This window comes from Lagenorhynchus albirostris, chromosome 13, assembly GCF_949774975.1.
Source record: "Lagenorhynchus albirostris chromosome 13, mLagAlb1.1, whole genome shotgun sequence".
Taxonomy (NCBI): domain Eukaryota; kingdom Metazoa; phylum Chordata; class Mammalia; order Artiodactyla; family Delphinidae; genus Lagenorhynchus; species Lagenorhynchus albirostris.
This window is the reverse complement of record NC_083107.1, coordinates 47,623,766-47,643,260: the sequence shown is the minus strand read 5'-3', so window position 1 is coordinate 47,643,260 and position 19,495 is coordinate 47,623,766. Positions and strand designations below refer to the sequence as shown.

At 33.5% G+C, this 19,495-nt stretch overlaps 1 protein-coding gene across 17 annotated transcripts in view; it reads right to left on the bottom strand.

Moving 5' to 3' along the window:
- Nucleotides 1-19,495, bottom strand: part of NRXN1 (neurexin 1) — a 1,122,104-nt gene that overhangs the window by 1,008,344 nt on the left and 94,265 nt on the right. For 8 of the 17 annotated variants that reach the window (XM_060170168.1, XM_060170152.1, XM_060170157.1 and 5 more), the window contains exons 2-4: nt 17,298-17,315; nt 13,952-13,981; nt 13,176-13,187 (exon numbers count right to left, since the gene is read on the bottom strand). The exons of 4 other annotated variants lie outside the window; for them this stretch is intronic. In XM_060170168.1, coding sequence (XP_060026151.1) covers nt 13,176-13,187; nt 13,952-13,981; nt 17,298-17,315 — 60 coding nt within the window. The remainder of the gene's footprint in view (nt 1-13,175; nt 13,188-13,951; nt 13,982-17,297; nt 17,316-19,495) is intronic. 5 more of the 17 variants (XM_060170151.1, XM_060170153.1, XM_060170156.1 and 2 more) reach the window with 3 other exon arrangements.

Sequence of the window (19,495 nt, the reverse complement as noted above, 5' to 3'; positions counted from 1 at the left end):
AAGAATGGTTTTAGAAACTGAAGATATAAAATTTAGAAAAGAAAAATTGGGATTTGGTTATGAGGGTGAGGGATATATTTATAGAAATTATTTTTTTAGTGTGGATGAGGAATTAGAATGCGTTTAAGTCCAGATCAACTGAAAACACAGAGCACAGCGCACTGGAGAAACTCAATAAATATCTTAGGAAGCAACAACAACAACAACATGCAGATGGCTAACTGGCAATAACTTCAGTAGGCAGATTTTGATTCAAATAAAGGAAAAGCCCTAATAATTAAAACTCTCCTTAAAAAGACTGTTACTTTGTGAGGTAGCAAGCACACCCTCCTTTTGAACAAGTAAACAGAGTTTGGATCATCGCCCATCACAGAAATAGCAGAAGGGTTTGCTGAATAGACATTTGGACTAGGAGACTTCCAAAGTTCTAGTCAAATTTATGATTCTATTATTTGTTAAGTCCTTTTCCATTCTGAAGCAATTACTGTGATTCTCATTTTAGTGAATTTCACAATTATCTTGGTTTAAGACACATTACCACATACTTCCTGACTCCTAGTAAATTATTAACTTAAATGTTATCTCTAGATCCAAAGTGTCAACAGACCTACCAAGTCACCTAAATAATATCCCCTGCTCCCCCTAAACTTCATTTACTCTCTCGTAATAATCACTCTCTCATAACTTTCACATAATTTCTAACTCTCCAAAACACACCCAGGAAGGGAATTTGAGGACAGGAAGAAATTATGATATTTTTTTCATTGTATAATCTCTTTTAATGAAGAAAAGCAATTAAGCAAAACAAGTTAAAAGCAAGCTGAGGTTTTTCTTACCGAGCCGTCTAGAACAAAAGACTTATCTGATTTATGCTAAAACTAGCTCATTTTAAACAGAATCTTAATACCCTAATCAAGTAAATTTAAAAAATAAATTAAAGGAAAACATTTTGCCTTTGTTATTCAGAGGCAAAAAAGATGACAATTAATCCTGCTCAGCATTCTCAGGCTCACTTCAGATATGACTTTTTTTTTTTTTTTTTGAATGAACAGTAATACAAATCATTATAAAACAAAATGGTAGGGATGTACCACAAAAAAATATTTTCCAATTTCTTCTGCTCTCCTCTCTTCCCTTCTTTTCTCAACATCTGTGAATCGTATTTAAACTTGTACTTTAAAATACATATACAAAGGATAAATGTTTTTGACCTTTTTAAAAAAAACCTTCATGTTGTTTGTGATTTTAAAAGTTACCTTTTGTTTTCTTTGAAAATTAATTTTATTTGAATCATCTATCTGCAATACCCACCCAATACTCCACTACATGTCCACTGTTGAGCGCTCACTATGCTCTAGAAATACATTATACACTTTACTGATAATTATACGTGTAATTCTCAGAACTAAAAGAGGTGAATTTTATTATTTTCATTTTACAGACGAGGAAAATGAGGTTCAGAGACATCAAACAACTTTCCCAAGCTACACAGCTAATAGATAGTAACTCTAGGGTCTAAATGTAGGTCTACTCAACTCCGATCTCCAAGATTTTTGGCTATCTGCTTTGCAACAAGGTTTACTGAGTATCTTCCATGTTACCAAGCTCTATCCTCAATACAAAATTGAAAATAATGAAACCTCTGCCTTCAAGGATCTCACATTCTAATAGTAATGATTGACAAATTAATGAGTGCAATTCAACAGGAGAATTTCATAATAGAGATAAATATTAGGTGTAACAATGGTCCTAAAGACAGAATAGATCCACTTTGCCAAGTTTGGGATAGGAGGGATAACGTATTCAATGATTGAATGTATGCTGCTCGTGTAGCTCAGTCCTTGGACAAAAATAAGGTTCTTTCCTTGAGTGGATTCTGCTTCTTCCTTGTTTCCAGGTACCAGCCATGCCAATGTACCTAGGTCTCACTAAGGTTCACTCAAGAGCTGGACAATCCCATCTGATATTGTTCATTCACATTAAAAACTACTTGTCTAGTGGTCTAGTGTCCCATTTCATCAGATCCCTTTTTTTTTTAAATGTAATTTTTTTAACATCTTTATTGGACTATAATTGCTCTACAATGGTGTTAGTTTCTGCTTTATAACAAAGTGAATCAGCTATACATATACATATATCCTCATATCTCCTCCCTCTTGTGTCTCCCTCCCACCCTCCCTATCCCATCCCTCTAGGTGGTCACAAAGCACCGAGCTGATCTTCCTGTGCTATGCAGCTGCTTCCCACTAGCTATCTATTTTACATTTGGTAGTATATATAAGTTCATGCCACTGAACAGATAAATTAGTTAAAACTACGTAGCACTTTCAAATACTGTATGTTAATTTTTTTTTTTTTTTTTTTACTTTTTAACAAGACAGAGCTACTGAGAGATTTATCTTTGCCAAGGAAATAATTTTTGGTGTCTCCTCAAATCACAGGGAATATGTATGTAACCATGGATGTATAGAGCTTTCCTAGCTCCTGAAGCTGCCCTCTCAGGCTGCTGTCATTACTCTTCCACACCTTTTCTGCCTAGGGAAGTAATGTCTACTGTCACACACGATCATCTCCCTTTGCCCCCATCCCCCAGGAGGCTTTCTCACCTTCAGCACTCCTCTCCCGGCTTTTGCTTGTACTCACATCATTCCTTAATCACTTCTTTTTATAGATATTTTTAAAATCCAATAGTTTATCTCCCTGTAATTTCTACGTCTGGGTCTGTCATTTCTGAAATGTCTCATAAAAATATTACCTCTTTTTTTTAATAGACTCCAGAGACCAAATTTCCACCCCCTAAAGTTTGACCTTTGTAGAAATGACATATTCCTGCTTTATTTAATGCCTCTTTCGCCACAATCCTCAGTAAAAAGAAAAAAAAATCATTATAATCAATTTTTCCATTGTATAGAAATACATTTGTGGCATATTTTTTTATGTGAACTCAGCACTTGTTCAGCTTTCCCGTTGTCTGGGTATCTCTATCAAGGGCCATTATGGACAATGACCTAAAATATGTTATAAAGTATCCATGGGTGGGCATCCCATCAAAGGTTTAAATGTTGCCACCTATTCGAGGGTTTTTTTTTTTTTCTTTTTTTTAAAGCACGAATCTGAACTCTACACAATGAAAGTTTTAATGACATGTATCACAAGGTTGCAAAGAGCCCAGTGACATCTTTATCTGTGTGAAAACCAATTGTTTAGTTTCAAGGATAAAGGACAGGCCTCACTGAATAACCATATCTCCTTTCCCAGTCCTTTCATAATGGACCAAGGCCTAACTTCTCTTAAAGCAAGATAATAATTACTTCCATTAGTAAGGAAAATCTTTCAACACAGAAGCAATATGAATTGAACTGACAAACTGTACAGTAGCCCTGCAAGGAAAACAAACACCCTTCATCACCATGAAGCTCAAATCATCAATTCTTAAAGGACAAAAGCCAATTAGCTGAGTTGGTAACACTCTGCACAAAATGGCTGTGCTTTAGAAGCTGCCTGGGAAGTTGAGGGGGCTTTTTAAGGTACAGGATTACAATCCACCATAGACCTATTGAAAAAAAATTATCTCTTAGGTTCCTTGAAAATGTATGTATTTTTAAAATATGCCCCAGGTGATTGGTGGGGGGAGGAAGATGGAGGAGGGCTGGGCAGCCAACCTAAGAACCCCTGAGTCAGAACAATGGTAATGAGGTCAAGGTTTGTAATGGTGTTTCAGAGACTGTTCAGATGTCCTAACAGGGAAGTCAGCTACTTCACCAGCCTTGCTACAACGGTCATCCTTCTTTATATAGGACATTCTTCTAATTAGGGAATGACAGATTTGAAGTAGTTAAAGAAAAAAGAAACAGTTATTTAACCTAACAGGTCATGACATTACTCCTGACAAATAATGAGAGGGCAAATGCTCAACCAAATTGTTCTCACATCCATTAGTCCAAGTTTTGGCTTTCTTTGGACCAATCACCTTCTCTCTTTCCATCGCACTGAATGACTCCTAATTTCATGCAGTCCTCTCCCAAAGAATGCCACTGGTCATAGCAAGTACAGGTGGGTCAGTGCAAATCCAACCACACTGCCAGGGAAGCTATTCAAATTGTATGCCCTATGGACTGCCAGTCAGATAATGCATTCTTTTATTTAAACAAATAATCACTGGAAAGACAGTTACAACAAGGCATCATGTAATTCTTTTAAGTCAGCATAGCATTAAAAATATCTGTTCACTAAGTTTAGCAGAAGATTTCTGGCATATTTTGCCACCAGCAATCTGCAAAAAACTTATGGTTAGCTTGTGAATGAGGATTTCCCTGTGAATTGAAATCACAGTTGGCCAATTTAGGGATTTCCATCCCTCTGGCAGCACTTTAGTCCAATCTAAATTTGATTGTTTCCCTGAATGGAGTAATTTAATTTTCTCCAAGTGTCTACTGACTTTATAATGCCAAGGCCAGAAATGGAAAACTGGGTCAGTTGACCAGGTAATTCAGGCCAAAAAAATATTGTTTAGAAACTTCATATACCACATGAGTCATTTTAATTTCCTGAATTACCCATTGTCTCAGTAGTCTAATTTTCTGGTCTGTATCTGGGCCATGTAACAAAAAAATCTTTAAGGTGAAAGAAAATACGATCCTTACTTCATACCTCTGGTAACATCCCTGTACTTTTTTTACTTGGTTGAAAGGAAACACTAATAATTACTGGAGATTACTTCAGCTGCTACAATTCTGAATGAGCTATCATGTGGTCACAGGCACATGGCGATTCACAGGCAAACAAGACAAGCAGAAAAGAGAAAGCTGCACTTAGTGGAATACACATTTTATGTAAGTAGATATAACTTGAATGTGTAAAGATGTGTTCTATAAAGTGGTAACTATTATTATCCTCGTGTTTATATTTCTTAATGTCAAAAATCTTGAAAACATCCATTCTGGAAAGCTATGGCTTCAACAGTCCCACAAGAGAAGGATCACATTGGTGATTTAAGTAACAATGACTAAGATTGAATGAAAACACTCTCATTCTTTCTAGAGAGAATTTTCTCTCTCTCTCTCTCTCTTCCGCCTCTCTCTCTCTCCCTCTCCATCTCTATTTCTACCAAAAGGACAAATAATAAGATGCTCAATTTAAGGAAAATACGGCCTTAAGCACTGCAGTCTTGTTCTTGCTTTTTAATTCAGAGATTTCCGACCACTGTAATTCTTCAACTCAGGTTCCACAGTTTAGGACAGCTGGCTGCAAATCCAGACTACTTGATAAATCATCTAGTTGAACAAACGATCATTTATCCCCAGGCTGGGAAAAAGTCAAAGGCCCTTCGGGCGTATATAGCTATTTGAGGATCTGAGAAGAATGAACCTATTTCTTTCAATATGAGAAGCACTAGATAAGCTACATGAATATAAAGTACAAGGGGACCCACTTCATTCTTTGAAACTTTTCCTCTGTCACAAATTGCCAAAAGGTACTTCCTGAAAGTCACAATGAATCCTGCTAGTTAGAAGCCATTAGAAGCTAAACTCCCAGGAGCCTCTTCCTCTTACCTATACACAGAGATATATACAAAAATGAATTATTATCCCTTTCTTAAAGAAATATTCCTTTAAGACTGATTGTTAGAGGGATTATAAAGAAAAGGCTTGACCATCAGTGGTCAATGGAGAGGTTTTCAAATCCCTTCCAAATTCTGTGAGATCACCTACATTGGGCAGGGAACAAGGAAGATCAAAAGGGTTGCGTCGGAGTCCTCCTCACACCCAGTTTAAGGAGAAAAATTCTGGTTTTATTGATCTTATTTGTTTTTCCTTTATTAGAATATATACCTTGAAGTAAAAAGAAATTTGAAAATCAGTGTATTATGAGAAAGAAAAAAGAGCATCCAAAGCAAAATCTAAAAAGAAATTTTATAAACTTATTTAACCAACCAGTCAGTCATTAAACAAGTATAATATTATTGAGGACCTACTTGTGCCAGCCCCTGTTCTGGGGTCCTTGAGATATATAAGGCAGGGCAGAGATCTCTGCCCTTTTATATTCTGGTGGAAGAAAGACAATAAACAGTAAACAAAATAAATGAAAACATTTTAAAGCGTGTTAAAAGATAATAATTGTTATGGAAGAGAAACTAGATTGGGGTAAGAGAGTTCAGGAAAGGGTCAAATCATAGTATTAAATAGGATGGTCAAAATATGTCTCTTGAGACTCAGGTGTCATTTGAGCAAAATCTTGAAGGATGTGAGGGCATAGCCAATTATTTAAGTATCTTAAGGTAATTATGTTTCTTTTTCCCACAAAGATACCTATCGAAGAAGAGAAGACCCTAATTAGCTTTTCTTTGAAAATTTGGTCTTCAGGTGACTAAGTGGTTAGTATAAACTTAACTCATATATCACTCTATTACTCATTAATGAGGCAAAACATTAATTCATAAAAATGTTTCCTCTAGATGGAACTTCCAGTCCACAAGAAAATATTTAACTCCCTGCCCCCTTCAGCCCATTAATTTGCATCTAAAGAGCAGCATTTTGCCACTGAACTCCTAGGTTTGTTCAAAGGGGAGGCAAGTCCATTTCAGGTTCATCACTGTATGCAAGAGAAATGTGAAAATGTAAAGAGTTACAGAAATATCTAAATACATTTGACTGAGTAGACTCAACCTTTCATGCTTTATTGTATTTACAATATTCTTTGTAGTATGGGCCATCAGAATACTGATGTCCAGTTAGTTATAACTTAAAACAATCACAGAATTATAAATTATAGGGTATTCATAGGATGGGCAGAAGATATTAAGACATTAATACCTTTTTAAAATCCTGGGCAGATTACAGACCATTAGTTTTCAAATTTTTTTAATCTAAACGTTCACCGTGTGTCTTATTTTATCATCACCATTGATAAAAACCATCTTTTACTTTTGTGATTTGTCATGTAACAATATACTTGAGAATGGAGTGTTTTTACTGGCTAATAATACAGATCCTATTATCTAGATGTGTGAGGCTAAATTATTTGCCCAAGGTCAGTAAAGAGCAAATACAGGATTTGAACCCAGGTCTTATGACTTCATGACGCTCACCTACCAACCTATACTGTTCCCCTGTTATAAGGTAGAGTTTTACCCCTAAAATGAAACCTTCAAAATGAGAAACAACAGCATCTTATATAATACTCTATGATCAGTTTCCTTCACATTACCTCTAACTTTATTTTTAAGAATACGAAGATAAAACCCTGTTTCATGATTATTACTGTGTAAGTGGAGCAAGTCTTTAAGGTCTCCTTAGGAATGGTTGGTTACTCTATATCAGTTACTTTAGTTCAAAATCTCCACAGTGTTTTGCCTATCATAATAAGCAATATCTCCTCTTATATCTTATAAATAAAAGAGTGTCAGCAATTTTTTAAAGATTATGTGTAAAGTTCTTCCCTGCTCCAAAATTCTATGATTCTAGTTAAAGATTCAAATCTCGTTAGTATACAAGCTAAGCATTCTGGGTAATTATAGTGTTCTTTAAAACCACTGGCCAACACAATTTAAGAAATACCTTCTTACCAGCCTAAATGTTTTGATTTTTTTTAATCCAGATTAACAAAAATACATTTCAAAATGGATAAGTAAGATAAAATCATGATTTTGGAAAAGGAATTCTCATTTTAATATCCAATATGATATAACATAAATGTTTTGCTATTTATGATCTATTTTAGTAAAGCATCTAAATTTATATTTTTACTACATCATTCTTTAAACTGTTAGACTGTGAAGAGTTCTTTCTGTGCTCTTCTCTGAGGATTAATTAATCCACTACAAGCCTAACAAAATCCTTATTTAGTTTACCAGTTACTCAATGTCATAATTGTTTACAGAATGTAAATGGGAAACTTCTCATCACAGAGCCAATAGTGCAGAGATAAAAAGAAGCTGGGACTTTTCTTAGTAATAAATATAATGACAAAATTGATTAAATTGCAGCAAGAGATAATACAGAAATATTTACTCTTCGGGTAGCTTTTCTTGATTATACTCAGAAATGACAGACATGTAGGCTAAAGAAGAACTGCAAAATAAATACCGAATTCTAAATAGTCGCATAGCCTTCTGAGTATATCGTACTGATGAAGTAGACATTTAATATCTCATTTCATGAAGTGAAATTCTGGTCTTTCCATGTTCGGTAGCTGTGAATGAGGGGCTTCCAGTACTGCAACAGTAGAAATCGTAATAGATAAACCAAAATAAATTATGTCTTGGTTGCAAATACATCACACATAGGCATTCCAATACAGTAAGATTCTGTCAACATTCACGAATGCTTCTGAACGATGCAGAATAGTTAATATTTTCAAGCTAAATGAGGAGATATGATTTAAGAAGCCATACAAAAGAAGAGAAATGTGATTATTTTCAAAATTAAACTAGTTCTACAACAGAAACCACAGCAAAATGTATTTCAGAGTTATAAAACAAATACACATCATGACATTGGTGACTGCAAACTGTGCACTTCACAGACAAATCAGCTACACAGCAACATGAGAGATGAAAGATGGTAACAAAAATCATGGAAACAGAAGAAAATGTATAAGAATACTAAATGTGGTACTCTTCTCTAAGTATTAATACTATCAAATCTACTTCAAGAGTAAATAGAATATTAATTGTGGTTTGACATTACAGATAAATTTTTAAAATACATAATCTTTGATAGTACTTATCAATTAGTTGAGTGGAATCAATTATACCTAGTATTAACACAATTGCTTACGAGAAAAATCTGTATTTTCTTTGTAATTATTCTAAGATCTTCATTTTCACTAATACAATAAAGTTTAGGCACTTTTAAAATGTGTAATTACATGCTTGACAGTTGTAATAACTTGGCCTTCTAGTAACATGAGAAACCTGGATAAGCAAACAATAAACATTTGAAAGAGTCAAATGGACACTTATTTTGCAAATATGTTGTACGATTCATAAATGCAAGGAACAGCAAGTATGCTCATATCACAAGATAAGACAAATTTTGGCTTTATTGAAAGCTTACAATCCTAACCCAATTTAAACACAGTTCTTATGATACATCACAGTTGATACAGTTTAAAAAAAAAACAACTCATGAAACCACATTAGTTAGCTTATCATCTTATATGAATTTCAGGAAAACTCCTGTACTTGTTATCAAGTTAGAAAATAAAATTTGATTATTTGCCACTGTGACAGTGAATCACATTAAAATTTTTGCAAACCCTCCAACACAAAAATACACTGACTTTATTTCCTTACAGGACCATTGCTGTGCATAGGCTAAGACATATTAAAGTGCTACTGGAATGATGTCTTACTAGAAAGAAATACTGCAGCTTTGGACAAGGATATGAATGATAGGAAACAAAAGAAGTTCAGAGATAGAGACAGAGAGGATTCAATATAATCTGTTGCTACAATTTTTTTAGATATTTGAATAAGTTTCCTTTTCCACCCTCTACTATGTCCACTACAAACCCTCCATGTCCTCCTCTACATCTACCTTTTCCAATATGCTCCCAACACACACATACTTAAGTCATGAGAATTGCAAATTCAAGATACAGTAAGAAAAATATTCTGGAAATACAATGGTCAAAAAAATAAAGTCACATGGAGCTTACATTCTACTAGGAAAAAGTTGACATTAAACATATAAATCACTCACATAAATATATACAATTATAATGATTAATATGATGGAAAATACAGGCTTTCAATCAACATTTAACTGACAATTATTAACCTGTGCTCCCAAGCTATTAACCAGCCACGATGGCTGGATTTGCAGTTATTTGATGTAACTTTCTTTGATGTTTTCTTATTTAAATGGTCATTCATTTCTTTCAAACATTAGAGTAAAATACAAGTAAATAATTGTTGGAATGAAGTGACCAGTTAAACATACATAGAAAAAAAACAAAAAACTAAATTCCCCAGGCAAATAGATAAATCTAAATTCTAAATAGAGTGGAGAATAAAGTTAGTATTATCAATAGTCCTAACAACACCCATGACACATTTCAAACCTAAAAAGAAAGTAAACACAATGTCACAAAGACCACTTGAATCTACCTAGCCATAACCAACAGAAGTAAGGTTGGCCCTGAATACTCTCTCTCTTCAGCTATTCCAAAGAAAGCAAAGTTTATTCCTACCTGTGACCAATTAAAGGTGACATATCCTTGTTTAGAAAACATGAAAACAAATCCAAATAATCAACTCTAAAATTTGAAACAGAATGACCAAATGAAAATATGAGGCCTAATGGTCTACAGAGTGAGAAAGTTTCCGTTTCATTCATTATGATTCTGCCAGCACATAGCAATGAGCCTTAACATGTCTCCAGCAGACTTATCTGTTTTTGTCATGTTATATGGTAAGGAATTCTGCAGGTTTCAAACCCTGAACAGTTAATTATGGAGTATGGAAGGATCCACACCAACTCTGTAAGGATACATCATAAAGTGATACCAGTGCTTACCTCTAGAGAGAAGCCTGGGGAGGAGGATGAAGAAGGTTATCAGAATAAATGTTCTTTTTTTGTAAATGTACTTTTAAAATGAAATACATTTGTCTATCATTGGACATTTAAAAATTCAGAAAATACTTAAGAATCCATACAGGATAAATCAAAATGATAGCAATAATGTTCTTGAACCTAGTTTTGCTTCTGGATTCAACAAAGGAAGACTTTAATCCACAGATGATCATTGCAGAGCACCTGAATTCGCTAAAGAGAAAAGTGGTGTCAAGAAAAATGCTCCAGGATTATAATTTGATGGGAAGACTTGAGAAGCATGAATTTACAATGCATATCAGTTATTTTAGATTAGGTAGGTTTAACACATATTTTATGCACAACTAGGATTTAACCTGATACAAGAATCCACACTGTCGAGTTTCTATACATTTTTGACTCCTCCAACAGGTGGCACAAGACAAGGATATCTTCCTAAGGGAGATCCTGATTCGTGTTATCTTTATCTTTTCTGAATGCCTATCACTGATCATACTTTTTAACCACTCTCCTAGCACTTCCATTTCCGTCATTTAAACTAACTTACTCACATGTTTTCATTCCCTATTTTATTGACACTCATTGAATATGGATGCCACATCATAGTCAAGATTGTATTTTTTGCTCTAGAATGCAGATTTGTTGAACTAATTTGCAATTAATGAAGACTTATAAATCATGTTTCTCATTTCTATAAACATAATTAACCAGCATGTAAAGGTGATCACTTTGATTTGCAAAATGCCCAAGTCCATCTTAAAGTCTTCTTTCCCCATTTAACACCAAGAAGCATCCTGGTCCTATTAACAGAATAATGTAAAGGAAATACCAAATTCTTGTCCTGTGTAGTTTTGTGCTGACTGAGGAATAAAATTTGGTGAAAACTGGTAAATATATGTTTGACACACATGCCAACAGAAAACATTTAAGACTGACATAGTAAAACTCAGTAAAGTTAAGTGACACTTAACATTAATTACACTGAAATGAATATCAGCTAAGTTTAAACATGAATTATTCCATATGTAGAGTTAAATGGTTATATAATTAGCATATTATTTTATGAGTTACTTTTTTCACAATATAATGGGTATATATGTGTGCATATATTTAGAAAGTTTGTGTATACACATGCATTCATACAAATACAAACATGCACATATACAAACACATAGACATTTACTTCACTCAGCCAGTAAAATAAAATATAAATAGATTCCCTCTATGCCATCCTGAGTCCTACACTACGGAACATAGTGGAAAATGCCCACTTAAGAAAGGAAAGTAATGGTAATTTGGCCTCAAAAAAAAAAAGTCTAGAAAGTATCCAAATGGTACACAAAATCTCTAAAAGAATTGATACATACTGTCATTGCATAGTTGCTAAAGGCTTAAAATACGATTAAATTACATTACTGGAAATGGTTGACCAAAACACAAACTGCAATAGCATATGTTCTCTTTTTATGGGCTCAAAGTATCCAAACATTTGTTTCTAAAGCTCTGTGTTACACATTTAAAACTTTGATATCATTTCTTATTTATTGCTCTGCTCATGTTCGGTGCTTTTTCAAACAGAAAAGTTTCCCTGCTAGATGACACTAATGTAAAGGTGCAGAACTGTGAGCTTTGGTCTCAATTCACCAGATTAAGATCCAGAGCAAAAGAAAGATTCAGAGAATTCAAGGAAACACATGCCTGTCTTTAAAATAACAACAACAAAAACCAAACAAACAAAATAAAACAAAACTAGAGACCAAGGGCACATTCACCAATACATAGTTAAACATGGTTACTTTAAAGGCTATGACACATATTTACCACAGTTGCATATCATCTACTTTCTTTTAATGAAAACACTAAACACAACGTGGATGGTTCTAAATGGCAAACTAAGCATGCTTTTAAATTTGGCACCAATACTGTCAAAGAGTACACATGCCTGACTTACCAAGTGATGCAGAAATGTAAACCTGAGTTGATAATGTTCTTAAAACAAAGTTAGTATGCACAAAAGAGAGAGCAGGCTCGTCTTCTCCTTTGTCTCTTTCAGGACACTGCCTTTGCAGGTTATCATGGAGTCAACGTGTATATATGACATCTAGCAGACCACAAGCTGATGAGCCCAGAGCAGCACCATTTCAATGCTGCACATGCTTAGACTTACATCCCTAGGCAGAATGGCTGGGGTAGGTGTGCTCCAGAGTTAAATGTTTGAGGATGATTTATTTCTGGTGGCTACACTCATCATTTAACTACCATCAAATGATACTGCAAAAACTGACACTGAAACCTGTCACTAATTTCTAAATATGCTAAGTATACTAGCAGCTGACACGAAAAAAAAGTCACTCTAAAGAGCAAGAAAAAAACAAAGGGAAACATTTTGATGGATTTTTCTTACCTTAAATTCATAAAATATTCATTACCACACATACCTACCTCCCAGTGCCCATTATTAATGCCAAAAGGTCTAAATACATTTGAAAAATGTATTTTGCAAATGTTATTCACACTGATATTCATATAGATATTAAGAAGAAATAAAATAATGTTATTCATATAGACGCACTGTTATTCATATAGATGATATTAAGAAGAAATAAAATAATGTAATACCTTTACTTTTACCTATGGATTTGATGAAATGGTTCCATGAAGAAAGGATTTCCATACAAAAAGAATAAAGAGGAGAGAAACAACAATAAGAATTATGAATATATGTATATGCACTACTCTTTGAAAATTAAATATACAAGAAGGTATAAATAGGATTTGAACACAAATGGAGATACAATCAGTACATGTTGAGAAATCTGCCTTTTTTAAGGCAATACATGCAAAGAAATTAGAAAGCCCATGCTCACTTTAAAAGACTACACAAAAGGAGATACACAATGCTTATAGGTAGAAAAAGTATTGATTTTGTAGAACACTATACTCAGCATTCGAGAAGCCAGAAGCCAAAGATGTCTGCATGTTCCCAAACTGACATGCATGGGTGAAAAATGGACTCTTTCTGGTGTAGTATATTAAACCAAATATCTTTTTTCATATGTTAATTTATGATGGTTCTCGGTTTTTTTTTACTATAACTACCCTTAACTGCATATGCTGATAAATGTATGAAAACTTTCAATTACAAGTTCTTATGTCTTATTTAGTTGCAGATATTATAGTGCAAAGAATAAAGGAAAATAAAATCAAAGGTGCAAACCAATATCAAACCAACAAAGGGGAGAAAAACACATGAAAAAATGTGAACAAAAATTATGTATTTAATTTGCAGCCAGATAGTTTGCAAGCATTTGCCCATCCTTTGCAGTGATGGTTTGAAAGCAGCTACAGAACAAGAAAACACTGAAAGCAGAGTGGAAAAGGAACAGAGCCCATACCTTGGTCGCCCATCATCAGGTGCGCCAGACCTTGAAGGGAAACAAGAGCACAGTCAGCAATAAACAAGGGAGCATGGGAAGGCAGGGTTGTCACAGTGACAAAAATGTTCAGTGACAGACATCTTGTTTCCTATGAGACATGTCTGTATCACAGAGTCAAATCAAAAAGCATTCTTTCAACTCCTGGTTGGAATGCTTTGGGGCAAAGAGTTATAGAACTGCAATTTAAACAATTGCTTATGCTGCACCATGTATTTCTTCTATGTATCAGTTGGAACATTCAAGAGCATAAGAGCATGACTTAAAATCCAACCAATCCCTTAAATATTGCAGTTGCCCTTCGTGCCCTTTGACGAGACTGTTTTGAACACTGCCCCCACAGGGACTGCCATTCTTTGGTGATGAAATTATATTTTAAAAAACCCAAAAGAATACCTGAAACATGGGCTGGGTCTGATCTTTTTCCCCTCATCAAAAAATGAGAAGTTTCATAATTAAATGAAAAAAAAAAAACACATCCTTAGCACACTGAAATGATAATGCAGAAATGTCTCCTTGTCTGACACATGTAGCAATCGAATAAGCTTGTTCAAATACAAAAAAGATCATCAGACATGCAGGTGTAAAGTATGAATTTACTATAGAATAATGTTTTTAAGAAACAATGGATCGCCTTTAAATAGGGTTAAGTAATTTCCCATGGAGAAAAAAATTATTCAGCATTTTACTTATGCATTACTTAAATACTAAACTATGAGTTATCATGAGTATATTTAAGATATAATTTCATCAACGAAGTTTTCTGAAACAATATTGAATTCCCTTTATTTAAATTATTTTTTTAACTCTTGCTTGACAATTTCAGATTAAGATCACCCCTTTTCTAAAGAATACTAGCAATGTTCTTTTAAAAAAAAATTTCACTGTCCAAGAAGATACAACTTACTTTTTAGCATTAATTCTTAGTTCTTTATTCTAAATTCAGAAATTAAGTTACTTTTCAATCCCTATATATTTCAAGAATATGGAATAATGTCAAAGAAATATAGCATACATACAAATTTAATAAAATGTGTATTTCATTTCCCACTGTTAGTTCAAATATATTTGAGACTTTGAGCTACATAACATTGTGTATTACTTGCATCAGTATTGAAATAATCTGTATCATTTCCTTAAAAGGGGTATTTAAACATTCCTGTGGGCAGATACAATTAAAATCATCATATAATCACAATATAAACATTATTTAACATAGTATTTTAAAGTTTCTGAAATCTAGCTTCTTTTGTATTTTCTAAGTGATTTTAACCCCCCCCCCAAAAAATCATACAATCAGTTTAAAAGGTTTATGACCTGTTGGTGACTCATGATATCTTCTATGCTTAAGAATAGTGGCTTATCTGTCCAGGTTATATAATTTTTCATTTAATTTCACTTTAAATATTACTATACATATTTCCTAATAAAAGTTTATAACTTTTTTGTAAACTATTGATAAATCAGGGAAATATCTCTGTACAAGATATAATTTTTAGATTCCTCAATGGTTTTTAATACCACCTTAGTGAGAATGGAAATTTTTAAATCTCAAAAGCATTAACATTGTTCATGCTATACTTTCTACCTCTAAAGGAGCTAAACTATATTGCCAAAGTGGAGTTATAAATAGGGATGTTAAAAATTATGACTGAATAAACTTTATTACAATAGTTTATGAGCCTATACTCTGAAAATCTTGTCAAAATTATTCATGGGATGAGTGTGTGTAAGGACAGGGGCATTCATGCTTATTAAGGTGATTTTAAAGCTCCTTGGAATGCAACTGGATTTAAAGAGAAAAGAGCAGAAACATGGAACATTTTACAGGATGGTTAAGGAAATGCAAAAGAAGTCAAAAAGATACTTAAAAAAAAACCTTTTGATCTCAAATAACATGCACAATTATAAATGAGACTGATTTTGAAAGATGTCAGTCAGATCTGCAGGGTAATATCTTTTCCAAGTACACACTCACATGCTATTTAAATTATAGTATAGAAAAAAAAAGCCATATACAGATGCAACACTTGGAAAAATAGTCACTGATGATTTCTTTTAAAGTTTTAATCTATTGTACTTAAATAATGAAACAAATGTTTAGCAACTAAGCAATTGAAAGAATCCATGAAAGAATCACAAATAATATGCTGAAACCTGTTACTGATCAACTTTGTATTATCATGTATTGCTCTTTGAGACATCAAATCTTAGTAACTTTAATGGTTATTTATCTGTAACATTAGATGGGGACTCTTTTTCTAGGGAATCCATCATTGTGCAGAAATGAACATTATAAATGGCTATATTTCAAAACATTGTAACAAAATAAAATATGCTAAACACTTTCTTCTGATATAGATACTAGTAAGTTGTTTATGCAAGAACTGTTAATGCTGTGATTATGTAAGTTGATAGGACATCAACTTCCCTTTCACAATTCTTTGCTCTTCGTAGTTCTTTTTGTATTTTTATCCTTTACATATTTCTTTGGCAGCACATGGACTAAGTGCTTTAAAGGTAAGAATGTTAAAATATGAAACTAACACAACATGGAAAATCAACTACATTTTGATAAAAATCTTAAATTTTTTTTTAAAAGAATGTTGAAATATGTTTTAGTTTGTTGGATTCTACAGGAAAAATGTGTAACTTGCTCAAAATTCCTTGATAGAGATAACTTTAGAAAACCTTAAACAAATACCATAATTTTATTTAACAGACACAGAATATTACAAATATACTTACCAGTAATCACGCTGGAGTGCTGTATGCTTTCATTTCCACTGGCCAATGGCTTATTTTTAATCTAAACTTATACGTCTTAATTATAGTCAGTACTTTATTTTGTGTTTTTTTATAAATCAAATCATTTGAAACTAGACCAATGGGCTAGAGATGATGTAATGCTCAACATTTCCCAAAGAAATCATTTTGACCAAGAAAAAAAAATGGAGAAAGAATCATGCACTGTGTTCAGAAACTGCAAAGAAATACTTTCTCATTTAAAATAAAAGAAGCAGGATTGTGCCATTTTTCCATGCAGAACACTGAAATAAGTATTCTAAGGTTCATATGGGATGCTGAAGTCCATCAAAGGCTGGAGTTAAGGTTGAAGGAGTTTCATATACTTGGGGCTGATGGAGTTGAGAGTGTGTGTGTTCTATATGAAAAATGATACACAATCCAGAAATCAGCAAATACTCAGAAAGAAGTTCAACTTACCTTCTATATTCGAGATGTACTCTATTAATACTAAGAAATAAAAGGCAAATGAGCGTTGGAAAATAAAGTACAAAGCACCCACCTTCCACATTGTTGTCTTCTGAAAGCACATGACAAGGAGGGAGAGAAAAGGAAAAACATTCATTAAGCAGCATGCAGACTGGACCTTGCCTTTGCATGTCTTTTTCATGCAAGGCACCAAACACATCATGCAAGTGCTCCATCGCTCCCATTCAAAGGGGAAAACACAATCACGGGAAAGCAGGTTCCCTCCCATTGGCAGCATTTAAAGAATATGAGACGAAATTACAGTAATACTGCTGTGTACTGAGCAAGGAGTGTTCAAAAGTCTTTCACTGCCCTGGGTAAAGCAAACATAACTCTTACATGTTGCTGGCATGGTTGCCCTAGGCAATTATTTTTACAGCTTTTCTTAAAATAACAATTCTAAAAGATTCTATTTCTAAATTCTGACTTGGACTTACTTGGACGAAAGAAAGTTCATTGCAAATAGCCATGACATTTCACTTAAAGGTATGCCTGTTCTACCAACTATGTAATCGACTTACTATAATGGCCTTTAAATATTTCTAATACTTCCATTTCTTTCCTTAAAAAAAACACAACATAAATGTATGCACCTAAAATCTATCATTTATTTAGTTTGTTTATAGTGTGTTCATATTTTATCACAGATGACGATGGTTTATTATAATTTTTAAATGCTAACTTTCAAAAATGTTAAGTAGAAAGAGTAATGAGTAAAAGAGCAGTCCATTTGGCAGCGGTCCTTTAGGCAGAGTATATCATGATTTATTCACTTTGTGCTTCTGTTTAGGGTGAGAATATGTATGTAGTCAAGATAATGATAATATTGGGTGAACTTTCCCTTATATTTCCATATATCTGCACAATAGTTACATATTTTTATATATTTATTTAAGTATATTTCCATATATATATATACAAACACACACATATATACAATCAGATTTTGTATGTCTTTCCTACACATAATCAATGTAAGGGTATGGAATTTAAAATATTATTAGTATATATTAGGCAATTCAAGTACTATTTGAGACACCGGGCTTGGCATCAGGTAAGAAATGGAAGGAAAAACTGTTTTATGGCACTAGGGAGAGAGCAAGCTTTCAATACTTATCAAAATGTTTTCAACAGTAAAGTATATCCATGTTGACATTTCTTGTCTCATTCTTGTATTTCATTTAATTAGCTGTATTTTTTAAACTGCCCATTTGATGAAAAGTGTTTATAAAAAACAAAACAACAGGGCTTCCCTGGTGGCGCAGTGGTTGAGAGTCCGCCTGCCGATGCAGGGGACACGGGTTCGTGCCCCGGTCCGGGAAGATCCCACATGCCGCGGAGCAGCTGGGCCCGTGAGCCATGGCCGCTGAGCCTGCCCAGCGGGAGAGGCCACAACAGTGAGAGGCCCGTGTATAGAAGAAAAAAAACAAAAACAAAACAAAAAAAAAACAGCAAATGTAGTAACTTGAAAGAAAAACAACTGTAAATGCACCATTTCATAAGGTTCAACAAATAGCTTTTTTAATGGTTAAAGTTACTAATGAATTAAAAAATCATCAATTTTGTTTAAAATATATTAGGTGGAAACTGAGATATCAACACAGGTACACCTATTGATATGGTCTTACATAATAGAAAATTGTTAGTGAATAAATGTGGACAACAACATCTATACAAAATACTTGGTTTGCCAGAGCTCATTTTAAAAGAAATAAAAAAATGATTGAAATATTTGGTATGTGATATTCATTTCCTGTTTGATTTAGGCTTCCAATCTACCAAATAAGGAATTAGAATTTATTACTTTTCAATGGCAACTTGGACATGACATGGACACAAATAGTAAAGTTTCATTTTATTGTTTTATATTGGAAATCATACAAAGATATAGATTTTAATGTTATATACTTTGGTTTTTACAATGACATCCTTTGAAATTCTATTTCCCACCTAAGATGCTCATTTTTCAATAAGTTTATTAAATATGTAAAACAACAAAATCAGGGAATTTAGAGGACAGTCCTTTGGCAAATATGGTCATGAGCAGTACAGTCCCAGAAAGGGGTTTTGGGAAAGTGCTGCATGAAAATCTAATAGGGAAAAGAAAATGAAAAACAAGTCAACAAAATAAAACAGGACAAGTCTTGACACAAATTTTATAAATGTGCTTAGTAGGATATTAGGAAAGGAAGGTGCACTAATAAAATCAAGGTCATTGACTTGGTTCCTTGA